Source organism: Stegostoma tigrinum, chromosome 6 (genome assembly GCF_030684315.1).
Source record: "Stegostoma tigrinum isolate sSteTig4 chromosome 6, sSteTig4.hap1, whole genome shotgun sequence".
Lineage (NCBI taxonomy): Eukaryota > Metazoa > Chordata > Chondrichthyes > Orectolobiformes > Stegostomatidae > Stegostoma > Stegostoma tigrinum.
Genome location: NC_081359.1, coordinates 51,912,558 through 51,935,907, shown reverse-complemented (window position 1 = coordinate 51,935,907; position 23,350 = coordinate 51,912,558). Strand labels below are relative to the sequence as shown.

Genomic DNA, 23,350 nt, shown 5'->3' with positions numbered 1-23,350 from the left:
CACAGAAATCCCAGTAACGCAGTTAAAATGCTAAATGGACCATAATTTCTCAAAATTCAGCAATGCAAGTAAACAGAGCCTAATTTTTCATTACATCTTGAAGACATTCAAGAATGGTCACTGAAAGCACAAATCTCAGTACTTAGGCCAATAAACCACTGCATCTCAAAATGTTCTCCAATACTTGCGAAATAATTATCCACTGCTGGTGACAGTCATGAAGATTTTGCATGCTTTGAGTTGGGCCCATTCTGAACCTAATTTCCCTGATTTTATCCATGAGGCACAGGGACAAAGTGATTATAGCAAGTTATGCATGAAGCATGCTTTACATTCTTGGTGATCCAGGTGAGGCAAATATTTCAACAACTAAAAACTTCCCTTTAAAAGAAAGCAATTCAAAAAATTGAAAGCAAGATGCACAAGACATTTACTCTTGACATTGAGATTGTATTAGCGAGTTGAGAAGATTTGTAGCTCAGGTTGAGGTTCTGGATGCACGTTTGCTCGCTGAGCTGGAAAGTTAGTTTTCAGATGTGTTATCACTATTCTAGTTAACATCAGTGAGCCTCCGGTGAAGCGCCGGTGTTATGTCCTGCTTTCTATTTATCTGTTTAGGTTTCCTTGGGTTGATGTCGTCATTTCCTGTTGTTCTTCCCCCACCCCCCCCCCCCCCCCAAACCCGAGGATGGTAGATGGGCTCCAAATCAATGTGTTTGATTTGGAGCCCTTCTACCATTCCCTGAGAAAAAGAACAGGAAATGACATCACCAACCCAAGGAAACCTGAACAGATAAATAGAAAGCAGGACATAACACCAGCGCTTCACCGGAGGCTCACTGATGTTACCTAGAATGGTGACGAAACGTCTGAAAACTAACCTTCCAGCTCAGTGAGCAAACTCACCCACACTCTCAATCTGGATGTATGTGCTTTATAATAAGCCCTGCCTGTAAGGGAGGTAGAAGAAATTTGGAATTTTGATTTTAATTTCAAAGTCTGTTAGCTCAACAAGATTTTTTTTTTAAATGTTCAGACATGCATGTCAAGCAATAAAATAAGTTACTAGAACATGCTCAACATTCGATCAAGTCATGCCACATTCCTCACAAGAGATGGCTCAACATTTGAAGTCTCAAATGGCAATTATTTAAAAAAAAACTTTAAAACTAATTTCATTCAAACCACAATATCAGCACTTCAGTTCTCAGAAGTATCAAGGAAATACAGTCTTCATAAACGGATTCAAAAACCCACCTGATTTATTACAAAACAGATTTGGTATGCCTGGAGACAGTCAACATTGCACACCAAGACAAAAACACATTGCACAGCTTTCTGCCAGTTACAAGTTACCATTGTTAATAATAAAAATGCAGCAGCCTTCATTTTGAGCGTATTTAACAAGACTACCAAGACAGTTCCGAGAGCAGCAGAATCTCCATTTTGAATTTAGAAATATTTTTAAAGGCACACTTATGTAGAACTTTATTTCTAAAGGTAAAAGCAAGATTCAAAATTTATTTCAGTTTTGTTTCGAGGAAGTATGCTTAGTTATGTTCAAAGTTTGGGTATTGGAATGGCCGCTATAGCAATGCTTTCAATTGCACATTCATCACTGCCTCGAAGAATTCGGAAGTAGCCATTTTCTCCCCATTTTGTTCCCCAGCTGTTCTTAACTATCCAGTAATTTTCTTTTGTCTTAGGGTCACTACCATAGCCAATGAGCAACACTGCATGATTAGTCAGCTCAAAGGGATTGAACGGATCATGTAATCCAGTGTGGTGATAAATTCCACTGTGATAATTCATGAAGTCATTGTAAACTTCAAAGGCAACAGACACCGGACCATTTTTCACCAGCTCCAGTTTCATTGCTGCTTCATTGCAAGCACCATAAAATCCACCCACATAATAATACTGAGAGGTGTAGTAATGGTAGCAAGACTTCTTAATGGTGCAAGGAGTATCCATTCCAACATAAGGGTAGCAATGTTCTTCAACCAAACCAAAATCCTGTGCATATTTTCCAGCAATCAAGTAAGGAAATCCACCTTCACATCCTAAAAGATTTTTGAAAAACCAAAATTTAAAAAAATCTGATTATCCACAGCACATCAAATTAACACTGAAGTAAAAATGCTACATTTGTGATCCAGCCCCTACCTCCAGCAAGAAATGCATAACTTTTTTTGCTTTTGAGAAGATATCTTAGGAATTTGTAACTAATGAAATGGGAATTAAACTCAAGTTTATATTGCAGGTTGTACGTGATCCAGAGAATACAATATTGTCAAATTTAACAATGTTATTGAGTACAGAATACATCTAGTCAGGAAAGTATCCTCAATACTTAAGTAGGGGCACCTATTAGTTAAAAGTCAAGGCTAAGTGGCCAATGACTAGTTGCCTAACTCTGATGTGTATCAGCAAGTTCGGGTGGTCTGTCAGGTAAGTGGTGTACATAGTAGCTACAGTGGGTTGTCTGGAGACTGGTGCTGGGGGCTCTCTGGGCAATGACTTTTCACAGAAGCAGCAGATACACAGTCCACAAGTCTGAAGGCTTGGAATTGCCTCAGGTTTGCAGGGGAAGAAAGGTTGCTCTAAAAAAAAAGACTGTTGACCTAGTCTGGGAAGACACAGCATTACTGTAAGTGAACTGTTCACGTAATTGTGACACTCATCTCTGGTCTTAATAAATGTAGGAAATTTAATGTGAAATGGGGCAACTTTATAGTAGGCTCTCATTCAGAGAGCTGTTTAATGACTCATCAGTTCAAGTGTTATTGCATACTGGGACAAATTTTTGACAAAAGCTATGCTAGATTTAAATTTTCTTTATTTACATATTGTGATAGAAGATATACCATCAATGTGACAAAACAACACTGGACAGAGGCACCATTGCCACATTTAGCAATGTCATTAGTATATATTGACTAAAATGTTTGATTTTTTACAGGCCAAGAACAATTAGTCATACCAGATATTTGATTGGAAAGGAGCACTGGTATTTGGCTCTAATCAGTTGAAAGCATGTTATAACATCATACGCTATGATGAATTAAGGGTGCCTACAAAATGAAGGAAGCAAATATCCATGATTCAATAACCCTGGTCTTAAAATCAATTACCTTGTGAATAGTGGCTGCAAGAAACAATCTGCTGAGTGCTAAGGATCGGAGTCTGTGTGTTGTTTGTTCGAATACGAATACGGGCTTCAAGCATTCCCATGGAAGAAAAGGAATAGCAGCTGCCACAACTGCCTGCAGTCATTGAAAGGAGATATAAATCAAATAAAACAATGAAGTGTGGGGGGGAAAAAAAAGTAATTTGTCCAGTTATTACAAAGTTTTAAAGTCATTATTGAAAGTCAGGGCATACTTTCAACCCCAGGTTTGGAAACTTTACTTAACAATTGTCATTTAACTCAGCTCACCAATTGAAGTACAGCATTTATTGCCCTATAGCACTATGAATCCACCAAAGGACAGTTGTTGCCAGGTTAAACCTTGGGAAGTAACCAGGACAATTGAATCACTCAGGATAGATTTTGGGAAAAAAACCTGAAGATAACCCAAATAATTGTGGATTCACAAGGGACTGCTAGCACGGACGTGGCACTCCAGACAATTTATAAACCAAAAATAACCCAGCTTAAAATTTTGCCAAGTTGAAAAATGAAAGCAGTTTAATTTGATGCTTCAAGAAGTGATCTGAAAAGACAAAAAGGGCAAATATGCCCATATCAGCAATAGTCTGAATTTCTCATTTTAAAATCAGAACCCAAACTGAATTTTAAAAATACAATGAATAATTTGTAGGAAATTATAGGACAAAAGTCCTGAGTTCACTGGATGACAAAAGGAAACAAAAAGTTAGAGAAAGTGTGCTTGTGACAGATCAGAAAATACAGTTGCGAACCAAGCTGAATGCATAAGGTCCAGAGGATGAGTGAATATGCAAAGGGAAGCAGTGATGGATTATATATAAAAAAGGCTGCAGCTAATTAAAAGGAAATGCTAAAATCTAAGCACTTAATAGTAAATCAATAAGTAGTAAATTTAAAAAGGGAGTAGGGCCAATTAGTGACCAAAAAAGGGATTTACAAAAAAAAGACATGGTTCAGATTTAAAAGAATATAGTGTAAGAGGCCACTTTTACTTTTTGACAATGTGAAAACTGGACACGGCTTTTTAAAAAAAGCATGGAGAATATAGGAGTTGTTGTTTGCAGCTTGTCTAAAAGAAGAGAAGCTAACTGATTTCTTATGACACTTGCTTTGTCAGGACATTTTGTCTAGACAAAATTAGTTCCACCTGTTATGGGCTCATGATAGCTGAGCATGGTAATAGTTGATTGGTCAAGTTGCAGTTTAACTCAGATCCGGTGAGGGAAAATAAAAACAGGAGACCTCCAGAAGAAGTTGACAGCAAACTCTCCCACCCCTTTAGTAAGGTGTTTCCTCCAATTTTTTTGTCTGACAAAATTATAATTGAGGACAAAAAGAAATAATTAACTCAAATCCAAAAGCTGATCAAGTCAAAGCAAGCAACCAGTGAATTAAAGTCCAATTATTGCTGTGCAGATGAAATTGTGGCAAGAAATTGAAAGCATGCTGAAACAAACATCTAGTTTTGATATTTGGTCTGGTGCCAAAACTGTTTGCTTGATGTCTTTTTTCTGCCTTCGCTAAATGTTTAGGTCTTGAGTGAGTGCCTGGAAAATAACAGTAGCAAAATTTGAGTTACATAGAACTAAAAAACCTCTCTTCTATTGTTCAAGTTCAGTGTGTTAAAGTAAACAGCCATTTTCAAGTGCTACTGAAGTAACCTGGTGTTTGATTTTCTCCTGAAAGCTTTGAACACAGCTGGGGCAGTGCACAATGTTCCTGGTGCCACATCACAGTAAAGTAGTGAATACATTGGAAAGAGCACAAGTTTGAGAATCACTCCTAGGATGAAACATTGCCCTTCTGAAGAAAGATTGGAAGAGTTGGGGCTGTTTTCCGTGGGGGTGGGGATGGGCAGAAGGGAGATCTGATGTGTTTACAAAACCATGAGGCACCTGAAGTAGAAAAAAAGGGAGAAACTGTGCTCACTTTGTCCCATAGTCCACAAAGAATGAACATAGGAAAAGCTGCTACTTTCAGCCATGGTAGTGGTGTAAGAAGGCATTTAGAGTTTTAAAAACAAGTCACTGGAACAGAGTTCTATGGTATATATAAATAAATGTTGCCTTATTGGAACAGGAAAGCAGAATTGCAGACCAAAGCAGCACTGCACACTAAGCAAGTTTTTTTTTGGGTGTGTTTTTCCAATTGGCACTAGTGGTGGGTTAAGGAGAGCTCAGCAACAATTTTATTGGTTCCTGGACATAACTAGAGCCTTGTGCACAACACAGCAGAAACATCTAGACTGCAAAGTAGTAGCATCCATTTCTTTTCCTCTCTCCAGCATGTGGAAACAAAAAATAATTCCTAGCACTTAGCTATTCTTCCTCACACTTCCTGTTCAGGCTGTTCTCTCTGCAAATCCCTTGCTGAAAGGTAAAAGAACAAACCACCTTCAAAAGACACAGTGGATACTCAGGCAGTAAAAAAACAGAACAAAGAACCCATGTACCCACAACCTTGTCATCAAGGAGCTGGATGGAAAGGACCTGAAAGAAAAAACAACTCATCAACATCTCTGATAAAATCTAAGGTGATGCACTTTTGAAGCAGCAACAAGGGAATACTTAACAAGTGGCAGGACACATAGCTCGGAGCAACAGTGGGATTTGAGTGCTTGGACACAGATTCCTGAAGGTGGTAGGACTGGTTTGTTGGATGGTTAAGGAGACATACAGGACACTTGCCTGTTCAGTTGTAATATAAATAAGAGCAGGAAGGCTATTTAGGTGCTGTACAGAACTTCTGGTGGGCGATGTGACTGCAATAGAAGGGGTAGAGTGGTGGTTAAAAACAGGAAGTTGCCTAGGATGGAGCATTTCCACAATGAAGAGAAGTTGGATAAATTCAGGCTGTTTCCTTTCCAGCAGAGAAGTCAAGGCAGGAGCCAAGAGGAGGTGCATTGATACGGTGAATAGAAAGCAACTGGTCCACTTACTTGAGGGGTCAATAACAAGTTTAAAGTGAAAGGCAAGAGGTTCAGGGTGGGGGGAGTTGAGGGAAAAAAAAAACTTTTTCAATCCATGGGTGGAGGAGGAGTGGAATAGAGAGTCTAGAAGGGTAGTACAGGTGGGTGACGTCCACATTAAGTACTTGAACGAACACTTCAAGTGCCATAACATTCGAAGCTATGGGCCAGGAGTAGGTAGTAATATTTCTGGCGGTACAGACACAATGGACTGAAGGCCTCTTCCATTCTGTACAATTATCTGATCCAAAATTTTGACTGGTGTCAGAACTGTACTACATCCAAAGTTATACATATGTTGTCTGCATATGGGAGTTTGTTTAAAATGTTGCAGTTTAAGTTGAAAGTTGACAATTGTTTCCATTTTACAATTGGTTAATAACATCTGGTGCACTTTTTTTGAAAAACCCAAATGAGATAGCATGGCAGAATTTGGGCAATTTAGTGGTTCAAACAAATTTTCATATGTAATAACTCCAGTAATAGTGGGGATTGAGTTCCAGAAAACTAAGTTATTACACAATTAAAGTGTTTTGCAAAAGCAAATGTGAATTGAGAAAAACGTTCATACAGTAGGACCGAGAACATATGGCCTGGGTATGTGGTGGAAGCAGGTTCAACTGAGGCATTCAAGGGGGCACTGCATGCTTTAAAAAAAAAGCAGGGCTATGGGTGAAAATGTGGGAAAGTGGCACCAAGTTAAAATATTCAGACAAAGACAATGGGCTAAGTGGCCTCCATTACAATGCGATGAATTAGGCATAATTAACATTCTAGTACCAACTCATTCTCACGAAAGGGAGGCAAAAGAATCAATTAAGGTTTTGTGGTTAAAATCTAAAAGAAAGTCCTCCATGGTTTGGTGTTCTCCAACCATTTTTAAATTTGTTTGAACTAGTTGCAAACAAAGCCTATTTTTTGGGAAAGTTGCATATAGGCTTTAAACAGAAGAAGTTGAGAGAAAAAAGCATGGTAGCACACCAAATCCACTTAAACCAAGAAATGAATATTTCATTCTGTCAGAATCTTGAGGTGGGGGTGTTTAAGATTACTGTAATTACCAACACTGGCCATGTCGAACAGCCAAAATGGCACAAATATGATCAGTAAAACCCAACTAACCACATTTAGATTTCAACAGGTATATGATAAAAGCTGTGCACGGGGCCTGCATTTACCCTAGTTAGTATTCGGATGGATGGAGCTACTGCAAATGTAGGTCAGTCACATCCATGTAACAATGTCCATGGGTAAATGGATACACAAGCTTGGAGTCAAGTGAGTCAAAATGTCAAAATGCCAAAATTGCCATTTTCTGCAGTGAGGCCTGTAATGGCTTACTTTAACTGTTTTCAGACCCAAACTGACTCAGAAGGAGCATCTCACTCAAGTCTTCATGTATAAACAACTCTCAATGATTACTTTTTCCCCCAAAATTAATTGATCCCTATACAAAAATGGTGGAAGCTGCAGATGGAATGAGAATTATGCATTGTCTTCATTAGAAAAACATTTCAGCACACTACACTTCTAGCTAGCTGTACATTTGTTCACAGTTGGCTGCACGAATTATTCCAAGCCCTACTTCGATTTGTCAAATAGCACTTTAAAATACAACAACCTAAAAGTTTAAGATTTATTAAACATTTATTAAATATTAACTTCCAGATGGTAATGTTCAGTATTCCTAGTTTGCCAAGAGAACAATAGATTGACAACTGTTTCAAGAATACTTCAGCTTGATCACATTTTCAACTAAAGAGGATTCAAAACAGACTTAAGGGGTAACCTTTTCACAGAGGGTGGTGAATGTATGGAATGAGCTGCCAGAGGCTGTGGACTAGGCTGGTGCAATTGCAACTGCAACATTTAAAGAGGCATCTAGATTACTATATGGATAAGGGTTGAGGGGGATATGGACCAATTGCTGACAAATGGGACGAGATAAATTTAGGATATCTGGACAGCATAGACAAATGGGACCAAAGGGTCTGTTTCCATGCTGTACTTCTTTGATTCAGATTCTAAGTTAGATGCTCAAGAGATGAAATTCTGATCTCCCAGCAGCCAGAATCAACATACACATGCCTTTGAAACTAGATTTATCTCTCAAAAGCCCACGTGCTGTAACAGGTGTATACATGTCTCAATATAGTTGGAAAGAGATTGGCTTGTTACTGAATATATTATAATAATTTAAGCTAAGGGTTCAGGCCACCATTTGAAATATTGTACCTTTTGAGCTGTCTGGCATTCCAACTTTAGGGGATCTCACACTAAAATGTGATGCAACTTAAAGTGAGAATGGACTACCTTGATTTCGAACAGGACTAACATAATTCACTCCATCAACGTTCCTCCAGTCCCAGGATTCTGGCAAAGTGTCTGCAAGTTTTTGCATCTCTTCTGACACTGGCATAGGCCTTGGACGCCTAATAAAGAGTCAATTGAAGTTAGTGAACAGGAGAAGTAGTATCACCATATCTTATCACTCCCTACTTGGAATTCAAAGTGAGTTAACTGGAATTATAACCGAGTACAAAAGTAAACACTGTTCAGAGTTGCAAGTGATCAAATTAGACTGTCAGCATTATTTCTCCTTTATTCTTTCAAATATTATGGATGTTGCTAGGCCATTTCAGAGTCAACATTTCTATAAAACTAGAATCACACGTAGGCCAAATCAGGTGTGGGTGGCATACTTCCTTTCCCAGTGGCCGTCTGTGAAACAACTGTTATTTTAAAAAAAACTTATCGAAGATGATTCCTTAAGACTTGGGTAAATTCAAGGTGATCAGGCAGAGGCAACATAATTTTAGTCAGCTGGAAATCATTTGACTAATTTATTGGTGTTATTTTAAGATGTGCTGTAGATAATCGGGAAGACAATGGACATACTGCAATTCGACTGACCACATAAAAGCTGCACATGTGTCGCATTTGCTTGGATAGAAGACAGGCTGGTTAACAAAAAAGGTGAATAAGAAATAAATGGGTCCTTTTTCGGGTTGGCAGTACACAAATGGTATACTGAGTTTGGTAATGAGACTCCAATTCCTTATAATTAGAAATAATTTGATGAAGGGGCTGTTGGTATGGGAGCTGAAGCTAATGAAAAATTTGGGTCGGAAAGACAGTTGCAAAAAGAATGCAAGGAGCCTACAGAGGGATGGAGATAGGTGCATAGGCAAAGATGTAGCAAATAAAGCATACCATAGAAAGTATGAAATTGTCTATTTTGGCAGAAAAAATAAGATTAAATTAGATTCCCTACAGTGTGGAAGCAGGCCGTTCGGCCCAACAAGTCCACACCACCCCTTGAAGCATCCCATCCAGACCTATTCAACTATAATCTACACACCCCTGAACATTATGGGCAATTTAGCAATGGCCAGTCCACCTAGCCTGCACATCTTTGGGCTGTGGGAGGAAACCCACACAGACATGGGGAGAATGTGCAAACTCCACACAGAGTCGCCCGAGGCTGGAATTGAACCCGGGTCCATGGAGCTGTGAGGCTGCAGTGCTAACCACAGCCATCCTATAAACATAAATGAATATCATCCAAATAGTGAGGTTGCAGAGCAGAGATTTGGATATACTACTGTGAGAATTACAAACAATTTGTGTGCAAGGAATCAGCATAGCTAATCAAGTGTTGTGTAGTATTGAGAGGGGAATTGAATGCAAGAGTAGAGGGGGTTATCCTTTAGTTAGGCATGGCACTGGTGAGGCTGCATTTGGAGTACAGTTTTACAGCAATGGTCACTGTACTTATGGAACAATGTCAATGCATTGTAAACAATTCAGAAGAGGTTTACTTGACTAATACTGAGGATGAGCATAATGCATTATGAGGCAAGGATAGGCCTGTAACTTCGAAATTGAAAGACAAAATCCTGAGGTGACTTGATTGAGTGGCTGTCAAAAGGACATTTCCTTTTGCGGAAGAAACTAGAAGAGAGGGGAAGACCATTTAAGACAAGGAGGGTTGTCTCTCTTTGGAGCTCCCTTTCACAAAAGGCTGTGGATGCATAATCTTTAAATAAACACTAAGGTGGATAAATTCTTGATTAACAAGGTGACAAAAGATTCAGGAATATGCAGGAACATAACACATTAAAAATCAGGTTAGTAATGATCTTATTGAATGGCAGAGCAGGTTTGTTCATATGACTAATTCCAGACATTAACTGAATTGAGGAGATTTGACTAGCTACCTGATGAGATCTGAACTAGTGTCCATGATATTCTGGATTACTAGTCCAGTAACTGTACCATTACCTTCTACCCATTATGTGAAACAGCAAATTTTGCTTGAGTTAATGATCTCTACGCTTTCAAAATTCTATAATTCTACATCCTCCCTCCAAAATATTAGTTTGTCATCTCTGTATCTTGGCAACTTATTCAATGCTATCAGAGCTGTTGAGCAGCATGGAACCACATTTTTGCTTCCTCGGTAAGGTGGATTTCTATCAGAAAGGCCTAGATTTTCACATTCATAAGCAGAGTTGGAACATGTCCCAGCTCCTCAAATCTGACCCAGCAGAAGGTAACCTGGAAGGTGGTATTTTCTTTCTGGGGTTGAGTCTCCTCTCTGGAAGTTTGTTCAGGTGACCCACAAAAAGATTGCAGAGGCAGATTGAGCACAAGGCAAGTTTTAGGTCTTGGGCACTGTATAGAAGTTGGGAGGAAAAGAGAGCAACAACTCTCTAGGGCACACTCCCTAGCCTTGTGCATGCCTCCAAATATCAACCATCCCTCTCCATGGCCCTTTATAAACCCCAATACCAAAATAAATGCCTGACTCATCACAATTTATCCAGTATCCACCATAGACAGAGCTTAATCTAAGTTCATGGTCTGCATGGACAGCAGACATTTGCAGAAAGCATTTCTTGCACAACATAACTGAACAGCAGCAGGCCACTCAATCAAGAAAGATGACAATTGTATAGACTTAAAGCATGAACATATTGCAGAATTGCTAGGCAACTATTTGGAAAATGATATCCACAGTGGAACAGAATCACAGAATCCTTAGTGCAGAAAAAGGCTACTCAGCAAGTCTGCACTGATCCTCCAAAAAGGATATTTACCACATGCAGCCAAGATAATCTATTTAAGGCATTGCTCAAGAAAATACAAAGTATTACACAATTTGGAATTAATGGAGGTCATTTCATCACTACTGTGGGGGTTGTACAGTGGCTCAGTGGTTAGCAGTGCTGCCTCTCAGCACCAGGGACCTGATTCAATTCAACCCTCAGGTTACCAACTTCATGACTTTCTGCCAACTGCTCCAATTTCCTCCCACAGTCAAAAGATGTGCATGCTAGGTGGACTAGCCGTGCTAAATTGCCGAGCATCCATGAACATGCAGGCTACGTGGATTAGCCATAGGAAATGCAGGAATAGGGTAAGATGCTCACTGCTGGGTTGGTGTGAGCTTGATGGAATTCCATGTTTCAAATGAAAAAAATTGGTTTAAAAATTAAAATATTGCCACCGTCTTAATTTTTAGTCTCATCTCCAAAGCACAGCCAGTACCCACTACTATTGTATTCCTCAAAGATATTCTGCTCATTTTTACAGCACAAAAATATGCAGTAACTGCAATAACTACTCAGTACATGAAGTATTGACAAAATATTTAAATCTGGATATTCTTAAAGTTGTACAAGGTAAACATTCACCAGTTTTCAGATGTTCTTATATCCGTCATGAACTGATGCTGTGATAAACAGTTCTACTGTTTCAAAAACATTGCCAACTCTACCTTGGGACCCTTGAGTTAACACCACCAGCTCGCTTGATCAATTCTTGAATGGTGAATTTTTCATACTCTTCATAAACCTTTGCTGTCCAAGATTTTTGTACAGTATTTATTGTTTTGACAAATTCCAAGTTAGGCTTATAGGGTCTCTGTGACAAACTAAGGGTAGAGAAAGAAAGCAAAAGACATTATTTCTATGTTGCAAATACCATATTAAAATCATACATTTTAGTGCAAACAAATTTACCTACACAAAAAGCCAGTATTTACTTCTGGAATGCAGTATAATATTATTCCTCCCAATAAATCAAAGTACATTATTTTAACAAAATAATTTTTACATTTAAATTAGACAGAGGCCATAGCCAACACAAATCTTCTGGAAACAAAATAAAAAAATTGCAGGAAAAACTCATCTGGCAGCAACTACAGAGACAGCAAAATTAATGTTTTAGGTCCAATGACCCATCTTCAGAAATTTCAATCCTCTGGAAAGTTACAATGTTTGTCAATGTCTGATGACTTCTGATCATCTGAACTCTTATTGCAATTGAACTTTATTCAGTTGGCAGAAAACTCAATTGACTTAGATTGACGTGAAGCTTAAAAGTGTAATTTTCAACCAGCAATTTGACGTATGATTTTTAAAAACAATAACATCTAGCCTTTTCAAAAACTATTTTCAACTGCTAGTAAATCCATTACTGAATGGACAAAAGTACTGAAGTTAGTGTTGTTTCTATAAAAGCTTAAAAAAAAACAAATTCCAACATTAGGTCCAGTCTCTTACTGCCACCTTAGACTCTGAACTCCCACTACCCCACCCCCTTACACAAAAATGGACTGTACTGGAGATACATGTAGCTCACTTTATAAACTTTAAATACCCATTTATGCCAACAGTAGGCCAATTTTGCTATTGTGGGAACCATTTACTAATATGGAGATATGGTTCAATTTTTACCAGGAGCAAAAACAACAAGGGGAACAATAGTTACAGTGAGTTTAATTTGCTCCTAAAAGGATTCCAGGGATAATTCCCTCTGCCAAACCTTCCAGGGAAGACGTTATTCTTTTATGTAAAAAAAATCCTGACTGGTCCTAAATAGTAAGTTAAATAATAAAGGGTTTGTGGTGTTGATTGTTTAAATATTTCAGATTTACTTACTGTTTGGTTATCTGTATTAAGTAATACCAGATCATCTTATACAGTCTAGAAGTTACGGCAGTTCTGTTCAGTGAATTGTCTCACCCTAGATCCTATATTACCTGTCCTCCTTTTTCTATTCCAGCAATTTAACTAAATGGTCCACATTTCATTCGCTTTCTTTTCATGACAATGTTGCTGGCTCTTTTAGAATGAAGAGCACTTGACTTGCTTTTTACACAGTTGAAAATCCTTTAAGCAAAGTAATACCTGTTGAGTGCAAGCAAATTGATTCGCTCCCTTTCCTTCATGCCCATCCTTTGCTGCCAATGTGAAATTCACTGTAAATATATTTCACATTTAGCTGCAATGTTTGGACATGTCAAGTTTTGACACTTGGCCAAGGCTAGATTTGGTTTTCTTGGTAAGTGATTTCTTCCAAAAAAAACAAACTGGATGATATAAAGAGTAGTGTTACATACAGGATTTCATCCCAAACAAAAAAGGAAGAAACCTTCAATCAACGCTAAGTGCATGTCCTCCGTTCATCAAAACAGTCCTGCTGTTGATATATTCAATCACACCTTCACCTCCAACTGGAGGTTTCTAAAAAAAAAAAAATCACACTGTCTCACCATTTCCACTCTCAGGTACAATGCATCCTTACTGCCTTAAGTCTAAAGTCTGGGAGATAACAATCCATCAGCCAGAGATGAGTCATCTCCAGAATTCAAAGATAACTCCCAAGCTGCTTGTTCTTTAATGCAATTAAAAAAAAACTATGTAAACATTTTTCTCATCCACTCATGTTAGAAGTGCTCATGGCCTTCTTTGTTGCTAACTTTGAGAATCTAACCAGCTATACCACTCACATCCACTCATCCATGTGGTCAAGTCTCCCTTAATGCTTTCCCTGGCTCATGCTAGAGCGCACGTTTCTCAACAAAACCAACCTCCCCTTGACCGTTTCATGCCACTTATTACTATGAAACTGTTAGTGTCTAACATTCATCCAGTGTTTTCTCCTGGCCCTATTTTAGCTATTATTAATAATAAAAAAACGGCACTCTTACCAGATCTTGGCCCTCTCTTTCAATTTTTCTTGCAAAACAACCCCTGAACCCACTGTCTTTCTAATCTCCCTTCCCTCTCCAAAGCCTGACATATTGTTGCTTTCCAAATCTGTTCTGATGTTTTCAGGAATAGTGTTTTCACCCCTCTACAGTCCCAAATCAGCTTGTTACAAATGACAGCCAAAATGACTGACAAAAGTAAACTGTGTCTCCTTGCTGTATCTGACTTTCCCACAGTGTGACACATTTGAACAGATTATCCTCAATCACCTATCCACATCATCCAGCTAGATGGAACTGCTTTCATCTAGTTCCATTTTCATAATTATAACAACCAGAGTATCACATCCATTGGCATCTCTTCCTGCTCTCATCTCCAGTTGCCCACATGGTTTTTTTCTGGGCTTGCTCAATTTTTCCATTTACGTGCCATCGAAGACAAAGACAAAAGACAGTGTTAACTTTCACCTGTACACTGAAGATGCCTAGCTCTGCCTCACCACCACCTTTTAATCCTTTCACTGTTGTTAAGTTGCCACACTCTTTATCCAATATCCAGTACCAGATGAGCAACTTCCTTCAATTTGGGGGGAGGAAAGTAGTCGATTTTGGTCACTGTTCCTTTCCTGGAAACACAGTTTGGAGTAATCAGATGAAACAAGGCTGCTTGCAACCTTGACATTAGATCGAATTTTGATATCAAGCACCCACTCATTTTCCTGTCAATACTATGACTAACTGTTGCCACTCCCCGTAACACTGTCAGACTTGGCCCACGTCAGGTATTTTTGAGACATTCTGACCACTTGTCTTAGATTCACTATTCCAACACTTCTGACTAACTGCTCATTTTGATTTCAGTAAAACTGGGTAATTCAAAACTCCACTGTTCACATCCTGATTCAGCATAATGCTTGCTCTCTCACCGCTCCGGACTTACTAAGCCACAGTTGACTATTTAAGGAAAATCATTTTGAAATTTTTATCCTTGTTTTCAAATCCCTCCATCACATTACCGGTCTCTCTCATCTCCATGACCTTGCATCTGCATTCAAACTCCAGCTTCTTGATGCATTCCCAATTTGTCTGCAGTTCATTCAGTACCAAGCACTAATATCTACCCTACACTATGTGGCCTGTTTTCCTGACTTTCCTCCTTCAGGAGGAATATTAAAAATTGACAAAGCTTTTGGTTGTACTAAAACAGTGACGTGGAACTGTTAAATGTTACTGCCAAACCTTGGCATAATCAACTGGATGGCTTGACTGCTAACTTTTGGGAGGTGGAGAGCAAGAACAAGATAATCAGATTATTTTGCTGAATCTCTGCAAGAAAGCAATCAAAACTCGTAATCCGCGAGTCAAAATACAGATATTTGCAGGGTTCTTCAGATTTTCTCAAAGGCTATCATTCTTACTTCTAATTCAGTTGATGCAGTCATATGGTAACAATACCTCGTGTTAACATATGGGCTATTTACATCCACACAAGAGAAGAGCATTCACTTCCTACCATATTACGAACTTGATATTAAACTTAAAAGCCACAACATATGATAAAGCATTTGTTTCCTAGTCAGTGCAGTATTTAAATTGGTGCAAGATGACAGACATAAATTTAGTCCAAGCATTCCTTGACAGGCATGACATTTAAAATATTTCACATGTATAAAGTTAAATGACTTTAAAATCAGGGACTTTATCTGATGTGCAACAGTATCCCCATGTTTAAGAGATGACCCATACAAGGCTCCTATCCAGAGGAGACGGAGACACACATACACCACCCTGATTGGAGAGGGGGGGGGGGGGGGGGGGGAGGTGACAAACAAATGAAATGTGGATGTCCCTAGCTTTGGGCAGAACAAGGGCAGTGGTATCAGCACCTTTCTTCATATCTGAGCAGCCCTCTTCAGGATGCATTTTGCTCACCCTGAACAGGGGAGGAACTAGTAAAAGGTGCCCCAAAAATAACCTGGCAGAAACCACACCCAGCAACCGAGTGTCAGAACCTTTTGTGTGGATTGCCACTCGCTGTATGAGAGACACTCTAGTGTTCTGTTGATCCTAAGAGCAGTGCTGTCAGCAGTTCTCAACTCCTGGCACAGGACCCCCTATGATGGTAAGGTTGGAGGGAGGAACCAGACAAAGCATGATCCAAAACAAGTCCTGATGGTGGATAGACTATCGGTCACAGAGTTCCAGATAGATATTGGGAACATCAGGTCTTTTCATTCAGTTTTTGACGTCAACATGGACTAGAGGGCAGTTAATTGCTTGAATGCAAGGCCCATAAGATACATGTTGCACTGGCAAATAGCTTTGAACAGCCAAGTGTCCAGAGAAAGCCACTATAGAAGATTTTCCTAAATATCAAAAAGAACCTCATTCACAAGATTAATTTAGGAAAGCAAAATTTGTATAGCTAGGAGGAATCCCTAGTGTAGTGAGATCAATTACAAGTTACCCATCCAGAAGAGAAAAATAAAAGGAGCCTAGAAACTGTTGCATAGGCTGTTGAAGAATGAAGTAGCTATTTGAGAAACAGAATAAAAGAGGGTGAGGAAAAAAAAGGTTTTTCTATTTTTAAAAATGCTCAATGGAGGACCTCCCCTATAGTTTAGAGCACAAAAATTACCTACTGAAAGGGTGCTTCAATATCATTTTAGATAGTAAAAATTTGTTATATACACCTTTAGGCATTCACTAGAAGTTCAAATTTATTTTTTTCAAAAGCATTGGTTTCCACAGAAATCAATGTTTTGCAAAGGTTAAAGTGTGTAGTTTAATCATTCATTCAACTGTTTGGCCAGTATTCAAAGTCTTATAACTTTGAGAAATGAAAACAGAGAAAGGAAATTTATATCATTTTTACTCCTTGTGCAGAGAAGTGCAAAACTACTTCCGTCTTTGAAAGAAGTTAGACTGAAAAAGATTCTTCCCAAAAGCCAGGTATATTTGCTCAAAAGTGGTTCAATGACATTATTATTTTAAAGTATGTAAAAACCAACTACAGATCACCTTGCAGTTTTCTTTAGAGGGGCAGGGGCACAAAATTCATACTTGCTACTTTCAAGGATGGTGCAAAAGCAGAACAAAAAATTTATACACTCCAAGTGAGCTGTATATATTCAAGATATTCCATAACAATACTTACTGCAACAGATCCTTATCCGAAGGAACAATATTAGTTCGAACATTCCAAGTGGTCTTCTTTCCAAGAAAGCAAGCCCAATTTTGGCCCAACGTATTATGCACTGACCCAGGAAGTGTTTCATGACAGTAGCTGGTTACATTTGAACCTTCTTTCTTGTACTGTTAACAAGAAAAAGTCTGAACATTTATACTTAATTCGATGCCAATAGTGACAGTATTCCCTAGTGACTAGATTCCCTAGCTAATGGCTTGTATACAAATTTAAAAATACCAGAAGTTTTATTTTCCAGGTTTTTTTTCCCCCTGCTTTTCAGGCTATTCATAAGAGTGGCTTTGGAGATTTAAACAGTATTAGCTTGCCATTCATTAGGTACCAGAACCAGAAACAGCAATGTGGCAAACATTTAGTTTCTGCTTTGCTATTTTTTTGCTCTGGTAGTGGCATTGATTTCAGAAGTAAAATTGGCTAGGAGATAAGATTTCTGAACAAGTTTTGACTGATATTTGAAGTACTGCATTTTCAAGTGTCGTATGCAACCTCATTAGCTTGCAGCGCCAAAATTTAGGAGTGCACATACAGTTCACTATAAAAGTAAGAACACTAGATGAAGTTTTTCACCATGTACATGTAATTTAATCATCCCAAAGTACATAAGAACACAACAAATAAGGCGGCTTAGACCACATGACCCACCAAGCATCCTTTGCCAGTCAATGATCATGGCTGGTCTCCTGTTCAAACTCGACAAATAGCTTTCCTCAGATTTTTTTGATCTCTCAGTCTTAAATAGATTTATGATGGAAGTGAAGGTCTCAAAGATTCACAGCCTAAATTGGGTAAACACTATTTTCAATCAAAAGAGTAAAGCAATTCATTGCTTACCTTAAATTGTTCCCTGGTTCTAGATTCCCTAGCTAAATGGAACAGCACAGTACCAACCCTGTCAGACTTCTGACTTTTGCATGTTTCAAGGAGATCACCTCATTTTCCTTAAGTCCAAAGAATACAGACCAGATTTATTCAGACTTGCACCCAAGGATCAACACACTGAACCATCATTATACTGTCTTCATCACAAGTCTATCATCCCTTCAAGTTGGGGAATGAAAATTATACAGTATTATTAAAGCCCCACATAACTTGCGTAATTTTTCTTTTCGTAACTCAAATTAAAGTCAACATGCCATTTGTTTTCTAATTGCTGGTGCAACTGTATGCCAACATTGTGCATCTTACATAAAAAGGTTGTTTTCCTTACACATCAAGGTCCAATAAACAAAGGTTCAGACAATCAGATCTGAGCTGTCCAACTGAAAGACACTGACCGGTCAAGACACCACAGTAGGGCTGTATTTCACATATCTATATAAATTTTTGCATGCCCCCAAGTTTACAAAAGTTTCAAATGGCAGCATTTTGAGTAGTGTAGCATTCCCTCCTACAAGTGTCAGCCACACACTTGCTCAATTAAAGAAGCCATGATCTGCTGACAGAAAGACAGGGGTGCTAACATTGATTATCTATAACCACATGGATATTTGCATTTCTTGATAAATTAAAACCTACCTTAAAAAAAGCAAACCATTTGTAACCACCAAGGACTACTTCAAAACCTTGGTTGTAAATTAAGGTGAAGAAACCAACATTCCCAAAATCATCTTCAGCAACATCAAGCTTATGGAGATGTACTGTCACAAACTTCACAGGATGCCCTTTGGGGGGAAAAAAGGACAGGTTGCACATAAATTAAAAAAACATGCATACATACTTTTGCAAGTTAAATTAGCTACACTTTTGGGAAAAGTACAGGTCTGATGATAAACCTGTCCTTAGGCTGTCATAGAATCCCCACAGTATGGGATTATTTGGCCCATCAAGGCTGCACCGATCCTACCCCTCCCCTTTTCCTGTCTCTGTAACCTCACATCAACCATGGCTAATCCACCTAGCATCTTTGGATGGTGAAGTAAATGGGAGCAGCTGGTGGAAACCCACAGACGTAAGAGAACATGGAATATCCACAATAATGAAATGTGAGGCTGGATGAACACAGCAGGCCCAGCAGCATCTCAGGAGCACAAAAGCTGACGTTTCGGACCTAGACCCTTCATCAGAGAGGGGGATGGGGTGAGGGTTCTGGAATCCGACCCCACCACCAAAGACATTTTTCCATCCCCACCCCTGTCTGCTTTCCAGAGAGACCACTCTCTCCGTGACTCCCTTGTTCGCTCCACACTGCCCTCCAACCCCACCACACCCGGCACCTTCCCCTGCAACCGCAGGAAATGCTACACTTGCCCCCACACCACCTCCCTCACCCCTATCCCAGGCCCCAAGATGACTTTCCACATTAAGCAGAGGTTCACCTGCACATCTGCCAACGTGGTATACTGCATCCACTTGTACCCGGTGTGGCTTCCTCTACATTGGGGAAACCAAGCGGAGGCTTGGGGGCCTCTTTGCAGAACACCTCCGCTCGGTTCGCAATAAACAACTACACCTCCCAGTCGCAAAACATTTCCACTACCCCTCCCATTCTTTAGATGACATGTCCATCATGGGCCTCCTGCAGTGCCACAATGCCACCCGAAGGTTGCAGGAACAGCAACTCATGTTCTTCTTGGGAACCCTGCAGCCCAATGATATCAATGTGGACTTCACCAGCTTCAAAATCTCTCCTTCCCCCACCGCATCCCAAAACCAGCCCAGCTCTTCCCCTCCACCCACTGCATCCCAAAACCAGTCCAACTTGTCTCTGCCTCCCTAACCTGTTCTTCCTCTCACCTATCCCTTCCTCCCACTCCAAGCTGCACCTCCATCTCCTACCTACTAACCTCATCCCACCTCCTTGACCTGTCCGTCTTCCCTGGACTGACCTATCCCCTCCCCACCTATACTCTCCTCTCCACCTATCTTCTTTTCTCTCCACCTTCAGTCCGCCTCCCCCTCTCTCCCTATTTATTCCAGAACCCTCACCCCATCCCCCTCACTGATGAAGGGTCTAGGCCCGAAACGTCAGCTTTTGTGCTCCTGAGATGCTGCTGGGCCTGGTGTGTTCATCCAGCCTCACATTTCATTATCTTGGATTCTCCAGCATCTGCAGTTCCCATTATCACATGGAATATCCACAGATGATCACTGAAGGCTGGAATCAAACCTGGTGCCGCGAGACAATATTAACCACTGAATCACCACGCCACCTCTTCATGGGGGCTGCAGGGCCAGCTCATATCATCCTCAAAACTAACTGAGGACTTTTAGAGCTAGAAAAAGGGTCCCTGGAGATACAGCCAAAACAAAACATGTCACAAACAATAGAAAAAGGAATTATCTAGCAGAGTGCTGGCAATAGGTCCTTCTCAGGAGGCAAGAAATGGAACCAGTAAAAAGATTTCAGACACTGAATGAATCATCTGGCATGGACAAAGTTGCCAATGCAGCATTTCTTGCTGCTAAAAGTTGGAAAGTGGGGTGGTGACGCAAAGAACGAGGATACATTATAAATGTAACATCTACTAAGAATGAGTCAACATCATGGCTCAGCAAAATCAGGATAACTAATTTGAGGGTAACTAAGGACTAATTTTTGTAAAGACAGCTTCTGCAGCAAGTGCAGTGTAATGCACAAACCTATCATGGGGTTTCAGTTTCAGGAAGTTCAAGTGGGGCAATTTTTCTTCAGTTTAGCTTATGTCATAGTACAAGGCTTACAATGTGAAATCTTGTGGTGTGGTGCTGTCAGTTGGAGTCTGTACAGGCCTAACTGTATCTTGAAGCCAACAGCTTATTCTTCCCTCCCACCCACCACTTAGTCACTTTCAGAATCACTACATGTCAGTAATAAAGCCAGAATGGCAACTGTAGAAGGTGAACAAATATATCTTGCTATTTTTAAATAGCTGTTTCCACCCAACATCACCCCCCCCCCCCCCACCCAAATTTCTGGGCTCTCTCACTTGCTCTAGGGCAATGAAATTCGACTTCCAGGGCAGTACAAAACAGGTGGTGGCTTAAGGTAAAAGAGAAACCTTGCCCCGTTTTCCCAGACCTCAGTTTTTTGCCAATCCTTTACAGAAAGGTTTCCACGCGAAGCCAAATCCTTCTCTATACTTAAACTTGCAACATTCAAAACTTCTCGTTAAAAGCAACTGCGTTTAGTAACTTCTGGTAGTTTGAACGCTCCGAAAAGTTTAAATGTCAATGCAAACATTGACCATAGTCTCACAGTCTGATAATAAAATCCAGTCATCAGTAAAACTGTTCAGTTCATTCAAAGCAATGCCCCTGCATACTAAGAATAAAGTGGGCAGAGAAGATGGTTCCTTAACTTACCCATTTTGCTGCAGTCAACATTTCTGTTTTGCCCCTCCTGCCCAACCTGGAACACCCAGGTGCCCTGCAAGTCCTGATAAGTGCAGTTCGCCGGAGTGTCGGCCACTACAGTGCCCAGGCCCAGTGCACAGAACAAACACAAAACACCCACACACCGCGCCATCAGCAGAGCTTAAACAAGACACGACCAACAGTAAACTAGGTACAGCTTGATTGGAGACCACGGCTCTATATGATCATCCTCCTTTCCGAAGATCATGTGCTCAGTCACATGAGCTGCGAGGGACTGGGGCAACGGGGAAGTTTTCGTTTCCGTGTAGGTTGCGAAATGAGACTGGCGGATGACTATGGAAGAGTTCCGCATTGCTTCGACTGTTCTCTGTTAGGATTTCACATTCACCTCTCACCGGTTTTCTCTTGGAAACGCTACAATATCTTGAAAATATTCTCCCATTAAAATCTGCTTCAAATTAAAATAAAAGAACGGAAAACTTTATTTCCAAACCAAAACATCTGAAAACAGAAATATTTCAATTTTAAAGCTACGTGCGACAACGGCGAACCATTGTAACAGACTTGGTCTGTGCTTTACCATAGATTTTGCTGAAAATCGGTCAGATCAGAATATGCATTTAAATTTCAGTTGGAGTCATTCATATACTTTACACAAATCAATTTTTGGTAAAATCGGTTTGTGCACACGCGTGAACAGAAGCTAGGAAAGGAAAACTATTTCTTCTGACTGGAAATTTAATAGCACATTGAATTTGCTCGTTGAAGTTGTGGTCGCCCCCTACCCCTTTGTGATGAGGTTGGCCTGATATTAGTCACTCATTTATGAATCAGCAAAACCTCACTCGGTGAAACTAGTGCAGATGTAAAAGAACTAAAGAAATAAGAGCAGGAGATAAGTAGTCAGTGGCTGATGTACTAAATAATCGTACTTTTCGGCACTATTCTCCTTTATTTCCTAGTATCGAGAAAAATCCTATCAATTTCAGCCTTAATGTATTTTGTTAACTGAGAATCCAAAGTCTTCTGGCATGGGAATTCCAAAGATTTACAACCTTCCACTTAGCAAAATTGTCTTCTCAGCCCTAAAGAGTTTATCCTAAGACCAAGACCACTAGTCCTAGACTCGCTAACCAGGGAAAACAGTCTCACTGCATCTGCTCCATTAAGCCTTTTTAAGAATTTTGTATATTTCAATAATATCACCTCTCCTTCTAACACCATTTAATATAGACTATTCAAATTCTTCTTGTAGGACACCCCAGTTGCCCCAGAAATAATTATGTGAACCCTCACTGCTCCCAATCTAAAGCAGACATACCCTTTCTGAAGTAAGGAGACCAAAACTAGTGCACGCTACAGCAAATGCAGTCTCAGGAAAACTGTGCATGACTGCAGCAATACATCTCTGTCTTCCAGCAACTTGCTGCATGTCAGGGTGCCTATTCTCCTGGTCATGCTGTTGTGCAAGACAGAAGGAAAAAACCATGGGGGAAAGAGTCTAGGACCACATGGCATAATCTCAGAATGAGGAGTCACAAATTTGGGAGAAAGATGAGGGGGATTTCTTAAATGTTGTGAATCTTTGGAATTCCTCACCACAAAGGACTGTTGAGGCTGGTGTATTCAAGGTTGAGGTAGATAGATTTTTAATCAGTAAGGGAATAGAGGGTTTATGGGGAAAAGACAGAAAAGTAGAGTTGAAGATTA

The 23,350-nt window shown here is 39.8% G+C and overlaps 1 protein-coding gene across 1 annotated transcript; it reads right to left on the bottom strand.

Moving 5' to 3' along the window:
• Window positions 1–679: 679 nt before the first annotated feature.
• ctsc (cathepsin C) lies at window positions 680–21,984 on the bottom strand. The gene is made up of 7 exons (XM_048533172.2): window positions 21,629–21,984; window positions 18,863–19,008; window positions 17,297–17,454; window positions 11,923–12,078; window positions 8,454–8,572; window positions 3,135–3,266; window positions 680–2,063 (listed from the first exon to the last, which is right to left on the bottom strand). The coding sequence occupies exons 1-7, from the start codon at window positions 21,789–21,791 to the stop codon at window positions 1,561–1,563; spliced, it is 1,377 nt and encodes a 458-aa protein (XP_048389129.1). The 5' UTR covers window positions 21,792–21,984; the 3' UTR covers window positions 680–1,560.
• Window positions 21,985–23,350: the final 1,366 nt, after the last annotated feature.

Coding starts and splice junctions, on each gene's coding strand:
- ctsc (XM_048533172.2), bottom strand. CDS start 21,791: ATGGCGCGGTGTGTGGGTGTTTTGTGTTTGTTCTGTGCACTGGGCCTG. Junction 8,573..11,922: donor GTTAACTCAAGGGTCCCAAG/GTAGAGTTGGCA, acceptor ACTCTTTATTAG/GCGTCCAAGGCCTATGCCAG. Junction 3,267..8,453: donor TAGTCCTGTTCGAAATCAAG/GTAGTCCATTCT, acceptor CAATGACTGCAG/GCAGTTGTGGCAGCTGCTAT.